This window comes from Carassius auratus, chromosome 15 (assembly GCF_003368295.1).
Source record: "Carassius auratus strain Wakin chromosome 15, ASM336829v1, whole genome shotgun sequence".
Classification (NCBI taxonomy): domain Eukaryota; kingdom Metazoa; phylum Chordata; class Actinopteri; order Cypriniformes; family Cyprinidae; genus Carassius; species Carassius auratus.
The window spans coordinates 11,361,029-11,376,997 of NC_039257.1; the positions used below are offsets into that span (position 1 = coordinate 11,361,029).

At 37.4% G+C, this 15,969-nt stretch overlaps 1 protein-coding gene across 1 annotated transcript; it reads right to left on the reverse strand.

Moving 5' to 3' along the window:
• Positions 1 to 49: 49 nt before the first annotated feature.
• LOC113115087 (out at first protein homolog) lies at positions 50 to 15,570 on the reverse strand. The gene is made up of 4 exons (XM_026282359.1): positions 14,826 to 15,570; positions 3,369 to 3,503; positions 2,897 to 3,077; positions 50 to 1,668 (listed from the first exon to the last, which is right to left on the reverse strand). The coding sequence occupies exons 1-4, from the start codon at positions 15,054 to 15,056 to the stop codon at positions 1,400 to 1,402; spliced, it is 816 nt and encodes a 271-aa protein (XP_026138144.1). The 5' UTR covers positions 15,057 to 15,570; the 3' UTR covers positions 50 to 1,399.
• Between the last annotated feature and the right edge of the window lie 399 nt (positions 15,571 to 15,969).

Below are 15,969 nucleotides of genomic sequence, written 5' to 3' on the forward strand. Positions count from 1 at the left end.
CAGCGGTTTTCCTAACTGTAAAAAAAAAAGACTCAGGTTATAAAAGACGCTTTGCTGAAGGAGCTTTTATTTCAAATGACTTCATATTATGCTCATATTCATTTTCATAGGAAAATAGTGTTGATACTTTATTCATACCAGCTTTATCTTTAAAAAAAAGAATCAGTAAACACTGAATCACCAAGGCACTTGTGTCCCAGACAATGGCTGTTGTTTGGGGAGGCGTAATCTCGAAAACACTTTGAACAGAACACTTAAAACTCTCTGAAACAAAATTAAATAAATCGGTATAAACATTTTAGTACCATGAATGACAACCTAATCAACTGTAGCATGTTAAACGTGAACATTCAGAAGTTAAGAGAGGCCAGTCGTGAGTTGAGGGTGAATTTAGTGAAATGTGAAACAATAGAAGGGTTTCTCTTCTTCATGATAGAGCTCAGTCTGTGCATTTGATCCAGTTGAATGAAAGCAATTTTCTTCTAGCGCATCTGATACCACACAAAAGGATGTGAATCTGTATTTGTGATGGTTTCACAGCTCTGCTGTTGTCCTGAGGTTATACTGATAGGAGCCTGAGTGACAGTAATCCTGCAAAACCAGAAGATGGTAGTGTTGGATGCACAGTTGTGATGGGATTTCATCAGCCTTCCATCATGCCTTTCTCTATACTTTCTATCCCTCAGAACATACACTTATTTTAGTTTCCTCATGTCACTTTTGAAGTGTTGCCTGTTCCAGAGGCCATACTTCAAACTGTATTGACCCAAATGATACTGTTGTGCAAAAGAGTAAAGACAAGTCCATCCTCAACTAAATGAAAACACACTCCCAAAGAATCCCAGCATTAAGACGTGAGGGGAGATAATTCACATGATTGAATCGGTCTGAATTAAAAGTTGAACGATTGATTGATTGATTAATAGAGTTTTCTGTCTGCACCAATATTAATCAAAGCATGTATATGTTCACCAAAGTGCTTTGAATCTAACAGTCAAAATATAAAACTAAAAAGAGTGAGAAAAAAAGGCATTTTCTCTGAACGTGTGCGCTGTGCTTGTGTCTTCAATCATGTCCCACTGCAAAATAAATAATACCAGTTTCAGAAAAATAAAAAGACAATTGGCAACCTGATGGGATCCAGCTAATTTTAAGATTACATCTTGTTATATAGTGACTAATTCACAGGTTGCTCGTCCCAGACGAAATTGGGTCTCAATTCCATTCCATAGTGCTGGTAAGAGCAGGAAGAACTATAAAACTACTGACCAGTTTAAAAATGTGGCAAACTGCTCAAATCACACTCCATCATTTCTGCGTTGTGCATAAGGCACGAGTCTGAAGGCTTGGAAGTGTTGAAGGTCACATTAAATATGTTTTTGCAGAATCATATGTGGTTCTAGTTCTCTTCCTCCCATAGGCACAGCTGTTTGTGGGGCACGGAGTAAGTAAACTGGTAGCCTTTGCTGCAGCTCTTGATGCCGCATTTATACGGGCTGCCCCTGCCGGAGACGTCTCTGTTGCGGCAGTACTTCAGCAGGCAGGGGTACCATTCCAGTCGGAGGTTGTAGCTACAGGAGCACGGCTGCCACAGGTCCTTCACTGTCCCGCAGCTCTGCAGGCCTGGCACCTCCACGGCTTGAGGCTCGAACATGGAGCTGTCCATGCCTGAAGAATCAGAAAAAAATCCTTTTGTATAGTTAACAATCATCAAGCTTCAAGCTATGTAGGTCAGTGAGGTGTTACAAATGCAGATGTGTTCCAATTAAAAGAGCGATGCATCTGTACGGTGTCTAACTACAGTAAACTGATGTGGAAAAGAGTTGGATATAGCTCAATTTTTTTTTTTTTATTATTATTTTTGTTTTACTGTTGACATGTATATATGTAATAATAGTTAAACATGATAATTCAAGAGTCTCGTTATTTAATATTAGTATTTAACCCAATCAAACCATAAATTAATTAAAAATATAAATATTTTACAAGTATAGTCTAAATATAGTTATTGATATAATTATTAAAATCATATTACTTTTCACTATATATTCAAGATAACAATGTATTTGTTTTATTTTTGAATTATTATTATATATTATTTGAATTATTCATAATAATTTCATTACATTTTTATGTGATATTAATAAACATAATAGATAGAGATAGACAAGTGTTATATATTACAATTAATCTACAATTATTAAAAATCACTTCTCATTATACAATTTTTCTTGATGCCTCATTTATTTTATATATTTGTTATATGTTTTATATAAAATATATTATAGTCTGCTCTTTAATTATTAAAATCACATTATCTTAAATAGAAATGTGCTTTATATGTTCTAATAAACAGCCAATACATTAATAATAGGTATGCTAATAAGCACCTAGCTAATAGTGAGAATTGGTCCCTATACTAAAGTGTTACAGATGTTCAATATTATTCATACATATATACAAATACATAATTACATATAAAATATATAAATACATTTTAAATATATTTATACACATTTATATTTACAATATATTTATATTCATTCATAACCTGGTTTTATCTTTTCTTGGCATCAAAACATGCAGAATTTAATCAATGTTTTTAAAGACTATAATTTCAATCATGAAAATACACTTTTGTTGGTCTCTTTAATTCACCATTAAGGCCTGATGTGTCAAATGACACATGACCTACAGTGTGCATTCTTGAAATAATGAATTAACTTTTTACATATTTTGTCTAAAGGTTCTTGATTCACTTCAAGTGATTTGTCCGACTATTATTGCCTACATCAGGCTACAGAGGGTTAATAAGTGAAGTGCACTATGTCAGTGATATATTTAAGTGTGCTGGGTTTGGTAGGGTGTAATTAAGGGACGCAGTGAGCATGCTTGCCTCTGTCCAGCCAGTGTTTGACATCAGCCTCCCGCGTGTACACTGCCTCGCGGGCGACGCTGCACATGTTGTGGATGTGGGCGCTCAGCTGCCACGTCCGTGTCAAATTAACTGCTACGTTCATGCTCAGCATCTCCGTGCTTCTCTTCTCTTCCGCCGTGCGGATGGCCTGGGGATTTTTCTGTAATACAGAAAGGAAGATTGTAGTATTAGTCCTGTCGTCCTTTAAACCTAGATGTTTCCCTTCTTTTCTCACACCTTTCATTCATATCCACACATCTGGCCGCCCTCCCAGGAACTGCTCATCAAGGGCCTTTTACAGCCTTGTTCCTCTGAGATCTCCCATTTAAAACATCACACTCCTACGCAGCACAGTTAACCCATGAGCTCAACTCTAACACTCAGCATCTGCTTGTTTTCACCCCAGTGACTGTCATCAGCTTCTGAGGGAGTCTGGGAGCAGTGGACTGACCTGTCGGAGTCTGGCCATGGACTCGCTGGGGATGATCTCATTGTGGTTGAGCCGTGTGATGAAGCAGAGAGCCTGGTACTGGCTCTGCCCTCTCTCCAGCTCTCCCAGGATCAGTGCCCGGAAGATCTTCACATCCTGGGAAGAAAAACATTTAGTCATCTTTCAACTGTGCCACTCCTTAAGAAATGCACTAGTGGTCAAAATTGAACTGAAGTTATTACTTTTTTGTTTTTTGTTTTTGAAATAAGCTTTTATTCAGTTGGCACCAATAGGCTTGTAGGCAGCGTGCCGAGATATAGTGCTCTTGTGCTTTGGGCATCCGGAGTTCAAAGTCCCAACTCACAGACCTTTCCTGATCCCATCCCCTTCTTTCTCTCCCACTTCACTTCCCACTTCCCATTTATCATAAAAAAGACAAAAAATAAGCTTTTATTCAAAGTAAAATTCAGTAAAAACTACTAAAATTGGTGTGTTAATGTTGTGTGATCGCAAAGCTGAATTTTCAGCAATCACACAGCTATTTTCAACAAATGTTTCTTGAGCATCAAATCTGCATCTAATATAAAATGATGTCTGAAGGATCGAGTGACAATGAAAATCGGAGTAAATGGCATATGGCATCAAATACCAATCAATTTGTTTCATTCTGGCTCCTAAATTCTCGCTTTTTAGCATATGAAAGTCAGCCGTCGACCTTCAAGTTTACAGTCAGACCCTCATTAGAAGATTTTATAGCGTTCCAGCCCAGAACAACAGAAAGACACTGTATATTTCAGCACATCATTAAGTTGCTGTTAGCAACCAGACCAGATATCTGGCAGTGCCCCGTGCCTATAAAGACTTCCATGTAAAGGCATTATGGGAAACCTAAGAGAAGAAAGCAAGGCCGTGGACCTGTCTACCCATTCATCAGTTACTCCTTGCTCTGGCATCCCCATGACTCTGCCAGCAGAAAGACACACACATTCTCCTCACTCCCTCCTCCTCCTCCTCCTCTTGTTTTTCACAGTAAGGTCTTGAGCACTGAGCCGACAGAAGGGAGCAAGCTTTCAGGGTTTCGCTCGCAAAGTAGGAGGTTTTCTCAGACAATCCAAATAAACAAGCCCAGGCTGTCTTTGTTTGCTCTGGAGCTCTCATCTCACCCACTTTCTAGAATCTTCCATCTGGTTTCCAGAGTTGGTCAATCCCCAAACTCAAGGAGCAGCAGTCTCACCGAACTCGTGGCAGACAGACAGCCAAGAATCATACACCTCCTCTGGCATTCTATTTGAATGACAATGATCGTATTTGTAAAGTTTTGCCTGAGGGTGTAAATTCAGTTCCGCAGACAAACTTTGCCATTGCTATCCAACCCAAATTAAACGTGTCTGTTTTACTTGTGCAAACTTGGCAAAATGTTTTAGTTAAATTACCTGCTTTTCTTTGGATAACTAGGAATGGCACTTAAAATAATATTAAAAAGTAAATATAAATCACTATAAATTGAAAAATATATATATTTTTAATATGTTTTTTTTTTAAAGAAAAGCAATACTCTTATTCAGCAAGGATGTATTTAATTGATCAAATGTGACACTGAATACTTTCAAATGAATGCGGTTCTCCTAAAAATGATATTCATCAAAGAATCCTGAAAAAAGTTTCAAGCACAACGGTTTTCAAAAGGTAGTTAAATGTACTAAATATTAAGTGTTATTTTTAATGCAACATTTAAACTGCATTTCTTTAACCATTTTAGATTTGTCTATTAAGTTAAAAGGCCAAAACACACACACACACACACACACACACACGTTTGTTTTTGTGAAAAGTGGGGACATCCCATAGGCGTAATGGTTTTTATACTGTACAAACTGTATATTCTACCCCCCTACACCAACCCAACACCTAACCCTCACAGGAAACTTTGTGCATTTTTACTTCCTCAAAAAAACTCATTCTGTATGATTTATAAGCGTTTTGAAAAATGGGGACATGGGTTATGTCCTCATAAGTCACCCCTCCTTGTAATACCTGTGTCATACCCATGTCATTATACAGAGTTGTGTCCTGATATGTCACAAAAACAAGAGCACACACAAACACACACATATACATATACATATATACACATATACATATACATATATACATATACATATACATATATATATATATATATATATATATATATAAAAACATACACATAGATATATACACCTATATACATGTTTCTATTTTAAATAAATGCTATTCTTTCAGACTTTTTTTTGTTTTTACATAAAAAAGCAGCACAACGGTGTTCAACACTGATAATAACAGGACATGTTATATCAACATTGATAATAATAATAGAAAGCTTATTTTAATTATTATCATATTTCATAATTTTACTTTTTAATGTAAAAGACTTAAAACCTTTGAAAGGTAGTGTATTTTTACAATGCTTAAGCAAATCTAAAGGTCATATCTTTATTACAAAATAATAATTTTGTGGTTCAAATACTATCTTCTAGCATTTGTGTTCACAATAGACACTACAACATAAAAACATAGCAAGTACACAGCCCCCAGTCTCTGTACATGAAATTAGTGCTAATAAAGAACTGTCCTGCATGGAACCTCTTCTCAGGAGGAAGCAGCAGGAAGGTGATTAGACTGACGGAGAAGGCAGACCTGCTGGAATTACTGCATGGGGACAGAACAATCAGCAAACACAAGAGGGAGGGAGGGAGCAGGCCGTTGTTATTTCAAGTTCCGGCACTTGAAGGACTTTCCAGCCGGCAGACAGGCGGTTTGGATTGAGAAGGGGGCGTTGGTGGGGGAACTGCTCTAGGCACTCAGTTTAATTACAGGGAAATGTTGGCGACACTGCTCTGCAAACACCTCAATGACAACAGGGAGAAACCCAGCAAACTGACACTGCACAGGTAGACCGCTCATATCTGCTAACGCAAACCAACCTGATATCAGTAGCTCAATCATTGATTTCTCTTTACAACTACGCTTTATCTTCATTGCTTGGCCATTTCCTCTTTCCTTATCTGCGGTGAGTATCTCTTTCGCTTTCCTCCGGGGTCTTGTTACAATTCTCTGTTTGACCCATTCCATGCAGGAACATGTCTAGGCCAGGTTAGCAAGTAAATACTTCAGTCAGCTTGATCCTGGGCTCAGTTTTTCATTTGTTCGCCCACCTTCAGCAGGTCTACCAAATGCCCAGATTAGAGGCTGAACATAAATCTTAGTGCTGAAAAGTTTATTTTGACAGTCCTGAAGAAATAGATGGCATCTCTGAAGTCAAAGCATACATTAGCTTCTGCTCCTGGTCCTGCTTTCTGCTGTAGGAACACAACGTGTTTATTTGGACTATGCTGACGTCTGACTGTGGCACTGTTTGCACTGTCAGTTCCAAACGGTGCTCATGCTATAAAATTCAAGTCAGATGTTGTTCGTTCATTATCAAGAACAATAAAGTTATAGGTGAAAGGTTGGCTGGACCAAAGATATTTTGACAGATTGTTTGATTGTTTGTCCATGCAATGAAATTCTGTGGCGTCCAAAGCAGCATTGGTTCCCATTGACTTGCATTGAGTGTTGGGGGGGTGGGGGAGAGACATTTATCTAAATATTATAAGCATTAGAAAATTAATAATTAGTGATTTATAATTTACAAAAATATATATATTTTACTCACCACTGCTGCATTTAATTGATCAAAAACACAATAAACAAAATCAGAATTTTCAGCAGTAATTAATTTAGCCTTCAGAGTCGCGACAAAATCCAAAAATCTTTCTACGCTGATTTGGTTCTTAGTATTACCAATGTTGAGGAATAGGGGTCAACCGACGTGTAATTTTCAGGGACGATGCAGATACCGATTATTAAATATCAAGTAGGCTGATAACCGATATAAAATGCTCTGACAAATGCTTTCTTTAAATAAGTTAAAATAATTTTATCGGCAAATAAGTTGTCAAAATGACCGATATCGATAACAATAAAAATGCTTAATATCAGCCTTGCGGATAATTGGTTGACTACTATTTGCTGCTTTACATGTTTTGTTAGAATTCACTGATGACTAGAATGTTTTAAAGAATAGCATTTATTTTGTAATAGACAATAATTTTTGGTAACATTATGTCTTTATGGTCTCTTTTGATCAATTTTTATCACAGACTTGGTGAGTATAAAAATCTTGAAAAAAAGAAACATAATTATTCCAGACTTTTGACTGTTAGTCTAACAAAAGCCAAAATAAGACGACTCAAGGTTTTCCAAGGATTATTGCTTTATTTTGTGCTCAAGTTGGATCTTGTTTCTAAGTGATTGTTGTTTGGATCTGAATTTGTGGTAGTTTATATAAGACTAGGCTTCCAACTTCATGTTTGTTTGTGTCTCTCTCAATTCATCTCCAGAGACTAGCAACTATGAAAGACGTGATAGAATGTATTTTTGTTAATTCTGCCAGTACTTTTCAGTGACACTGATGAATGATTTTATAAACCATTTCAATTAAATGCTCTTTGTTTTGCCACATTAAAGATGTTTGTTTTGTGTCTGCAAAGTGCGGCTTTCCATTGTATCAACTGGCATGAATAACATCTACCCAAGAGGAATTAAGTGGAATTGCTTAAGATGCGTGGTTGCAATCTAATGCACATGTTGTCATCAAAAACACTTTGTACTGCACAAAAGATACACGAGAGAGAGAGAGAAAAAAGCCAAATAAGTTGGTATATTTCAAGATTTCACATTATATGCATTATTAACTTCTGCATTACCATATCAAAAATGTGAGTTGTGGATGAATTGATTAGTTGAAGGAATAAAGATTTTTAATTTCCCACAACAATTACTCTAATGCCCAATCCATGCAGATGTGTGTATGTTTCCCATGTCATACTATATATCTGAAATCTATCTGAAAATAATTCATAATGTGCCATAAGTAGGTATATGCCAGTATAAAAATCATTTCGCAATTAATTGCTAAAACTTTTATCATGGTCCTTTCATTGGCAGTTTGTTAACTAATGAATTAACTAATGTCAACTTATATATCTGTGATCTGCAGTAAATCTCCATCCAAATATGCCACGAAGAAGAAATCCAGGAAATCGGTGCAGCTGAATAAACAGAAGATTAAACTACTTTCATTGATTCAATGTGACTTATAAACAAACGACTACGGCAATATACTGTATGGTTTATTGGAGTTCTTATTATTATAATTTTCATTATAATAAAGTATATCTATAATGAAATGCTAATTGACATAGCCTTTATCACTGCTTAGAATACAATGAAATATTGTGTGCCTTAATTATTCTGTTTAAGAAGCAACATCATCTCACAGAAGGATTTATTTTAAACACTTAACTGACGTTATGAAGTGAATTTGGAGTTATAACATGTTATTAAATGTGGTATTTTCACATGCTCTCAGATGGAGCAGCATTTTCTAAACAGAGCCATTAGTTCACTGAGAAGATACACAACAGTTGTCATTATCGCAAACAATTTCGTCGATTACATAATCCTACAATTATATCGTCTGCGATTATGGATGTGGTTTTGCACAGCTTGTCAGAAAACTAAAAATTCTAGCTGCTATAGACATATATGCTATAGCTGCTACTTGAGTAACAATGCATCTGGTTTAATGGCTTATACATTTGAAGGTAACTTTAGAAGCCCCTTGAGTACTTTTTAGTACCACATAAATACATACAAACTCAAGTTCGCCAAGCACTGATATGCGTAAAGTATGTTTCTGGCCTTCCTAGCTAAAGTCATTTACTTATCCTCACGTCGATCCAAACCTGCATGACATAAGTTATGACAAACCTGAGATGTCTTCATGTATTCTGTCCATTTAATGAAGGTCAGTGGACTCTAAAGTGGTTTTGGAATCCATTGACTTTCATTGTCTATACAAAGTTGAAACTTTCTACAAACTATCTTTTATGTTCCACAGAATAAAGACCATCTTACAGTTTTTGAACGACATGAGGGTGAGTAAAGAGTGATAATTTTCATTTTCAGGTGAACTCTTCCTTCAAGCCATATCACTAGACTGAAGTAATCGAGTCAGAATGCAGGTCTGTATGCTTTAAAATTTCCCTCGTGAAACAAAGTTCCAGATTGGCAAGACTTCAAAGATTGAACGGTTAAGATGCATTACAAATAACCAAACACCCAGAGCAGTTACAGGTAACCAGGGGAAAGTTTCAAGACTAATACAAACAAATAACAAGGCATGCAGACATGAGCCAGAAGAACCAGGTATGCTAAATGTTTATTGTAAACGTGGTTCCTCTTTGAGAATTTACGGAAATGCTATTGTCTAGAATTTCCCTTAACTGGATTATAGCTCGTTCTGTGACGGCAGAGATGTTTAATTGGTTTCCCAAGAAGGCTGGTGAAAAGGCACAGGTGCATGCCAGCATTTAACCTTTCGCTCTGATGAACAGCAACCTCGGACAAAAGACAGAGCATGGGAGAATTGCTTGAGCTGTGCTTCATAACTACAAAGAATATGACATCTTACACACCTAAAAACAAAAAACACAACATTTATTGTGCTAAACAAAAGTCAACGCAATTCTGTTTTGGTAACATCTTAAAAGTGGATTTCCTCTGAATATGACACCAAAAACCAAACAGCATGGCAAAAATAGAGGCACTTGGCTCTAATGGTAATGGAAGACCACTGCTTCCACAGAGCTGTCAACGGGTGACCTTTGACTCCCATTTGGCATGTGGCTAACTTGAGCTCTTGCGGGACGGCAGGGACGTTTTTGACCTGCCACAGCTGTCTGATTGTGCTTTACAGTCACTGTATATGCTCATCTTCTCTAGTCAGATCACGGCAGTACCTCCTATGAGCTGTTAACTCCTTCCACAACCATCTCATAACTAACAAAACCTCCTGATTTGGCACAAAGGCTCATGTGTTAAATAATAAATCAAGATCTTAAACCTGACGCCTCTTTACAACCGTTATGCCAATATTTCAACACAACATACCAAGACAAAGGTATTGCACAAGACCCGGCGGTGGACGTCAGAGCGTGGGAGAAGAAAAGACAAGACCCTAACGCACCAGGGAGGATTCATGCTGTTCTTGTGAACTAAAAGGGGAAGTTCATCTCATTTTTCTATAAAGATATGCCTCATCAAGAAAACTAAAAAATGTTACCCTGGGTTATACAATGCATTTCAGTGGGAAGTTGGACTCCACAAGACCTGACGTAACCCAAGGCTTGATTCATAAAGCAATGAATCAAACAGATCAGAGCTTATTTATTCTCTTGTGGCTGTTAAGACATGCCATTTTGGAGGGGCTTTAAGGAAACAGCTAATCCTTAATAATGATAAAGCATGTTTTACAATGAAAACTAATTCTGGCTATATAGCGATTGAATTATGAGTAGTATAATGCTCTTCATATACCTTCAGGGTCCAAAAGCAAAAAAAGGTAAAGTTCCTATGCAAATAAAAACTAGATTTGGGGAAATATATTAGGATTAAAAGCAATTGACGACTCAGTAGTGATTAAAAATACATTTAAATAAATAAAAAAAAAATAATAAAAAATTAAATAATAGGTAAAACATGTGTTGCAATGCTCACATTCTCGAACTTCTTCCTAAGTGAACAATTTGCCATCAGAAGTTCATTTAGAAGTTAGGGTTATAATTATAATTAAAGAAGTTAGAAGTTATAATTCCAAAAAAAAATTAACAAAAACTAATAATATAAATTACAATGCACAGTTACTACAAATATTTATTGTCTCCATTCTCTTGCCACTGAAAAAAAGTGTAAATCTGTGAATCCTTCTTATCTACAAATCCAGTGACTGAGGAAGAAACTACCATGTTGATTAAGTTCACTATATGCTGCTAAGGTACAAGGAAAGCAATCTTGAGCAATCAAATCGCCGTTTGCATGTGACAGTTTATGAAACATGAAGACAGTCCATTTTGAGTTCACACAGGGATTGTTTGAAGCAATCTGTGCTCTGCAATCAAGAGTTTTACCAAATTGCAACACACACAAATTAAAGGACTGCTGTGCTTGGAGGTTCAAGGAAAGTATGATTAAAAATCAGCATATTTCAGTTGCTCATTGCGCAAATGTGCTCTGGATCAACTGACTAGAACAGTTCAAAGCATTTTGTTAACAGTGTGTGCCGCTCTCTCTACGGGTAAAAGAGGCCTCTTTCTACTCAGCGGCATTCAAAGGGTCAACATCTGCCTTATTCTGCATTGAATAAAGACATCAGCTTGTAGCCAAGGGGCCGCCAGAGATGGCCTGCCTGTTGCCGACACACTTGCATGAAAATTTTTATTCAGTCTGTATTTATCTGAAACTATGTAGAGACAATGCTCACCGGTTTCCATACTTCAAGCAGCATATTTTGTGTAGTGGAAAAAAAAGTGATTTCAAAGGCAAATTATGCCATTTCTGCATTCTGACACAAACCACCTCTAAATACAGCACTTTGCAATGCAATATTTATACCTCACCAGTCATGCAATTTCTTAGTTCCTTTACTGTAATGTAAAACGGCAAAGTCTACACAACGGGTGTGGTCTGTCATTCATCTTGACATAAATCTTTTAAACATCCATTTGTGTCATAACGCTTCATGAGAGAGGTTGTTCAAGCGTGTGCGGTGTGTGGTTAAGGTCACATCCATCTCACATGACTCAGACTCACTGGGACCTTCTGAAACAGGTTAGACTGGGCAGGTTCACCCACACTGCATGTTGATTGAAAAACTGGGACATAAAAGACAGACAAGTTCCCACAAGTGACAAAATGACAAGCGAAACAACTTCAAAATGCTACTGAACTTATGATGAGTTTCCCATGCCAAAGCCAACGCAACACATCTTTCCACAAGCAACAATAAATGATTGCCCTAAAGTTGAATCTAATAGAATTAAGTTTCCAGCAAGCCCAAAAGTTACGTGCCGATAACATTTCAAAGCAAAAAGGAGAGTTGGACTGAGTCCAAACTGGTCACAGATATCCCAAAAGGGAGATGAGCATAAAAGCAGACCGCTCTGCTCCTCAGTTGGCAGAGGATGCAAGCTGAGATGAATTCATCTTCACTGCTGTCTATGCTGCCGATGGGCAGAGGCAGAGCTCTGAGTAACACAATACCACTAGAAAAACAATGGAACAGTTTAAGAGAAGAGCTTGAGTTGGAGATGAAAGATTCATGATAACACATGGTTTCTCTTCCACCAAACCGCTGGATTGTGATTGGTTACTGGAATTCCTACAGCCCCGAAACGGAGCTGAAGCAGACCACATGGTTGAAGAATCTCAAACAGTCCACACAGACTGGAAAAAGGCTAGTCTTTTACTCTGATTGAGTCAGATATACCTGTTTCTTTTATTTTATGAAAAAGTATGCTTTGGAAATGGAAATGTATGCAAAAAAAAAAAAAAAAAAAAATTAAAACCACTGATATTTTCCTTCTAGATATGGGTGATTTCTATTGAAACTGGAACTGAATGGTGACATAGCAACAACACCTTGCTATGTCATTTGTGCAGAGTTGAGGAAACTGTATGAGACTTCTTTAAAACCTTAAACAGGAGGAAATACTTTCTCTCTTTTTGAATTTCTCTCTTTAATTACGTCATGTAAAAGTGAAAAAAGTGAAAGTGATGTGACATTCAGCCAAGTATGGTGACCCATACTCGGAATTCACGCTCTGCTTTTAACCCATCCAAAGTGTGCACACACACAGCAGTGAACACACACACACCTGGAGCAGTGGGCAGCCATTTATGTTACAGAACCCGGGGAGCAGTTTGGGGTTAAGTGCCTTGCTCAAGGGCACCTAAGTCGTGGTATTGAGGGTGGAGAAAGCACTGTACATGCACTTCCCCACCTACAATTCCTGCCGGCCTGAGACTGGAACTCACAACCCTTGGATTGCAAGTCTGACTCTCTAACCATTACAAAATTGGCTGCATCTGGTCTAAAATATGCCATGGTTGGCATTTCATCCATGTAAATTCCAAAAGATTAATATTTTCTGATGTGAAGAAATCACAGGCAGCTTTGATAAATGAAACACAAATTGAGAGCTGTGCTAAATCTGTCATCGAATGCTTATGTGAAAGAAATTAGTAGAAAAGATAACAAAAGATAAATACTTCTGCTACGGAGATCAAATTCAGAGGGTTCACTTAGCACCTGTATAGACGGATGCCAGCAAAACCATACTTCATTCAGTAATACGTGTCTTCCTCCATCCCCGTTAAAGCCTTTGCAGTGTAGCGTGCAGTAAATCCAGCTGGAAGTCATCGTTAATTCAGCTTTCCATAAATCCCTGAGATACAGGGGAAACTTGAGATGAGAAACACATGTGAGAAGAATGGAGACAGGCTTGCCAGTGGAACTGATAAAAAGAGGAAAGGAAAAGTTCAAGCCTTCCCAAATGTGAACCAAACCCCCACACTGACCACTTCTGTGCAGGATCAGGGGACGCGAGAGGGCAGAGGGCTGCTGACGTGACAGAACGGAGGCAGATGAGGGCAGTGACAGTGCCACTGCTAATCCTGATGGTATGATCACTACTAAAAGAATCTGACCTCAGGTCAGACGTTCAGCGCTAATGTGGATGATTTAACTCAAATGCACTGATTATAATGGTATAAGGAAGGAAACTTAACCACTTCTCAAATTACAAGTTTAATCACTAATATGTGAGGCTTTATCACTGTAAATGATCTGGTAAATGAAAAAAGAAATGTAGTCCAGCTAGAAATGTAGGATAAAATCACATGGGTTTTGAGAAGATACATTAAATGCATGGTTCTTTGCTTTGGATTACAGTGTCAGCCATCTAAATTATTAAATGCAACTCTATAAAAAAATATATATATAAAAAGGAAAACAACTTCTGATTCTCAATATCATTTAAAGACAATTACATATGTATATTCTTTCACATAATTGGTAATAAAAATTTATAATTATTAATAGCATATAAAATGCTAAATATGCTATATTTATACTGAAATTTATATTGCATATTTTGTTTGTCTGAAAGTATAATACAGTGTCAGACAACTAAAGGAATATAAATGCAACTGTATGTAAAAATTGCAAAAGGTTTGTGAAATTTGTGAAAATCCAAAACACATAATAACTTCTGATTCTTAATATAATTTTAAGATCATTCGCTTTAAATGCGCAGAATATCCTACTACTTATTCTGAAAGTAATAGAGCATCTGTCCTTATGTAATATTACGTAGAACGGTTTAAGAGTAAAACTGTACAAATGAAATGCGTGAATTGACATTCAGACTAATCAACAAATAATTCCTCCTGTAAAGTCAAGAAATGTATTGCATTTCTACACACCTCTGTTATATGTGACAATCAAATTAAACCGTCATACATAAGCGTTCATCCTGGCCACAATGTGCAACTTACCTGCTTGAAATCGGCCACAAAAGTTATAAGTGTCCCATCTCCCTGTTTAAACTCCACAGTGATGGAGTCTCTCTCGCTGTCCGCCTCCAGAAGTTCATCTGTGATCTGTCCATCGGCCAAACGAACCCTCACCTTCAGCTCTGAAGCAGACCCGAGGGTTACTGACACCGTGAGCAGCCAAAGCAAAAGAGTTAAACGACCTGAACCCGGCGAAATCCACCTCGCAAACATTCCAGATAATCCTAAAACTCAAAAAGCGAGCTCAGAAGGAGAATCCACGGGAATAACAGTCGCCGATGCGGTTCGACTCATTCCACAAGTCTCTTCAAACAGATCTCCTCAAAACATCACAGCGGCTCCACTTTTACTGCTTCATCCATATTTTCTGGAAGCTGGATATACAAAAGAATTCATAAAGTCCTTTAAAACGGGTCTAGAGGCTGTTCACGTTTGGTAAATAAACATTTAGGAGAGCCGCGTCACGCGCGGATCAAATCTGGTGTTTGCACTCGTGTCGCGTCTCTCTCTCATTGAGGGAACTTTGATTCGCGAGCTTCTGCAGACTCGTGCTCATGCCTCTGACGCTCGCCTTCATTCAGTACAGTGAGCTTCACGCTGACTTCTACGTAAGTTTCTGTTTTTCCCCTTGGAGTTTTTTTTCTCTCTCTCCTAGTAATGCGGATTCGTCACTTCCTTCATTATCCAAAGTGCAGCAGTCCAACGGCCTCCCAAAGTTTCTCAGGCAGCGCTCGCTCGGGAACTCTTAAAGGCATAGCGCCCTCTCAAATAACAGCTTGAGTAACACGCCTCTCTTCAGATACATTTCTAGCACTAAACTCTTTGTGTAATGTAGGTAACTGATATCTCATATTCATTAAAAAAGCAAAAACAAATTTGTGTACAAATTTATATTAGGCAATATTGTTTTATTTCATTTAGAAGACAGAAATTTCAAAATCACACTTAAAGTTAAATGTTTCTTAATTTGATTTGATAGTAGATTTACAAGACAGATCATGGGGGGATGTTTATGATAAATTATTTTGATTTATCCAAAATATATAGTTCTTCAACTACTTTCATTAGGGACTTGACGGGTAACGTTTTGTGTTTTTGTGGTCACGTTAACCTCCTGAAACCCGAG

Bases quoted from the DNA above. Each gene is read 5' to 3' on its own strand.
- LOC113115087 (XM_026282359.1), bottom strand. From the start codon at position 15,056: ATGTTTGCGAGGTGGATTTCGCCGGGTTCAGGTCGTTTAACTCTTTTG. The intron at 3,504-14,825 runs GTAAGTTGCACA...TTTTCTTCCCAG, and splicing joins TTGTGGCCGATTTCAAGCAG to GATGTGAAGATCTTCCGGGC. The intron at 1,669-2,896 runs GCAAGCATGCTC...CTGATTCTTCAG, and splicing joins CAAACACTGGCTGGACAGAG to GCATGGACAGCTCCATGTTC.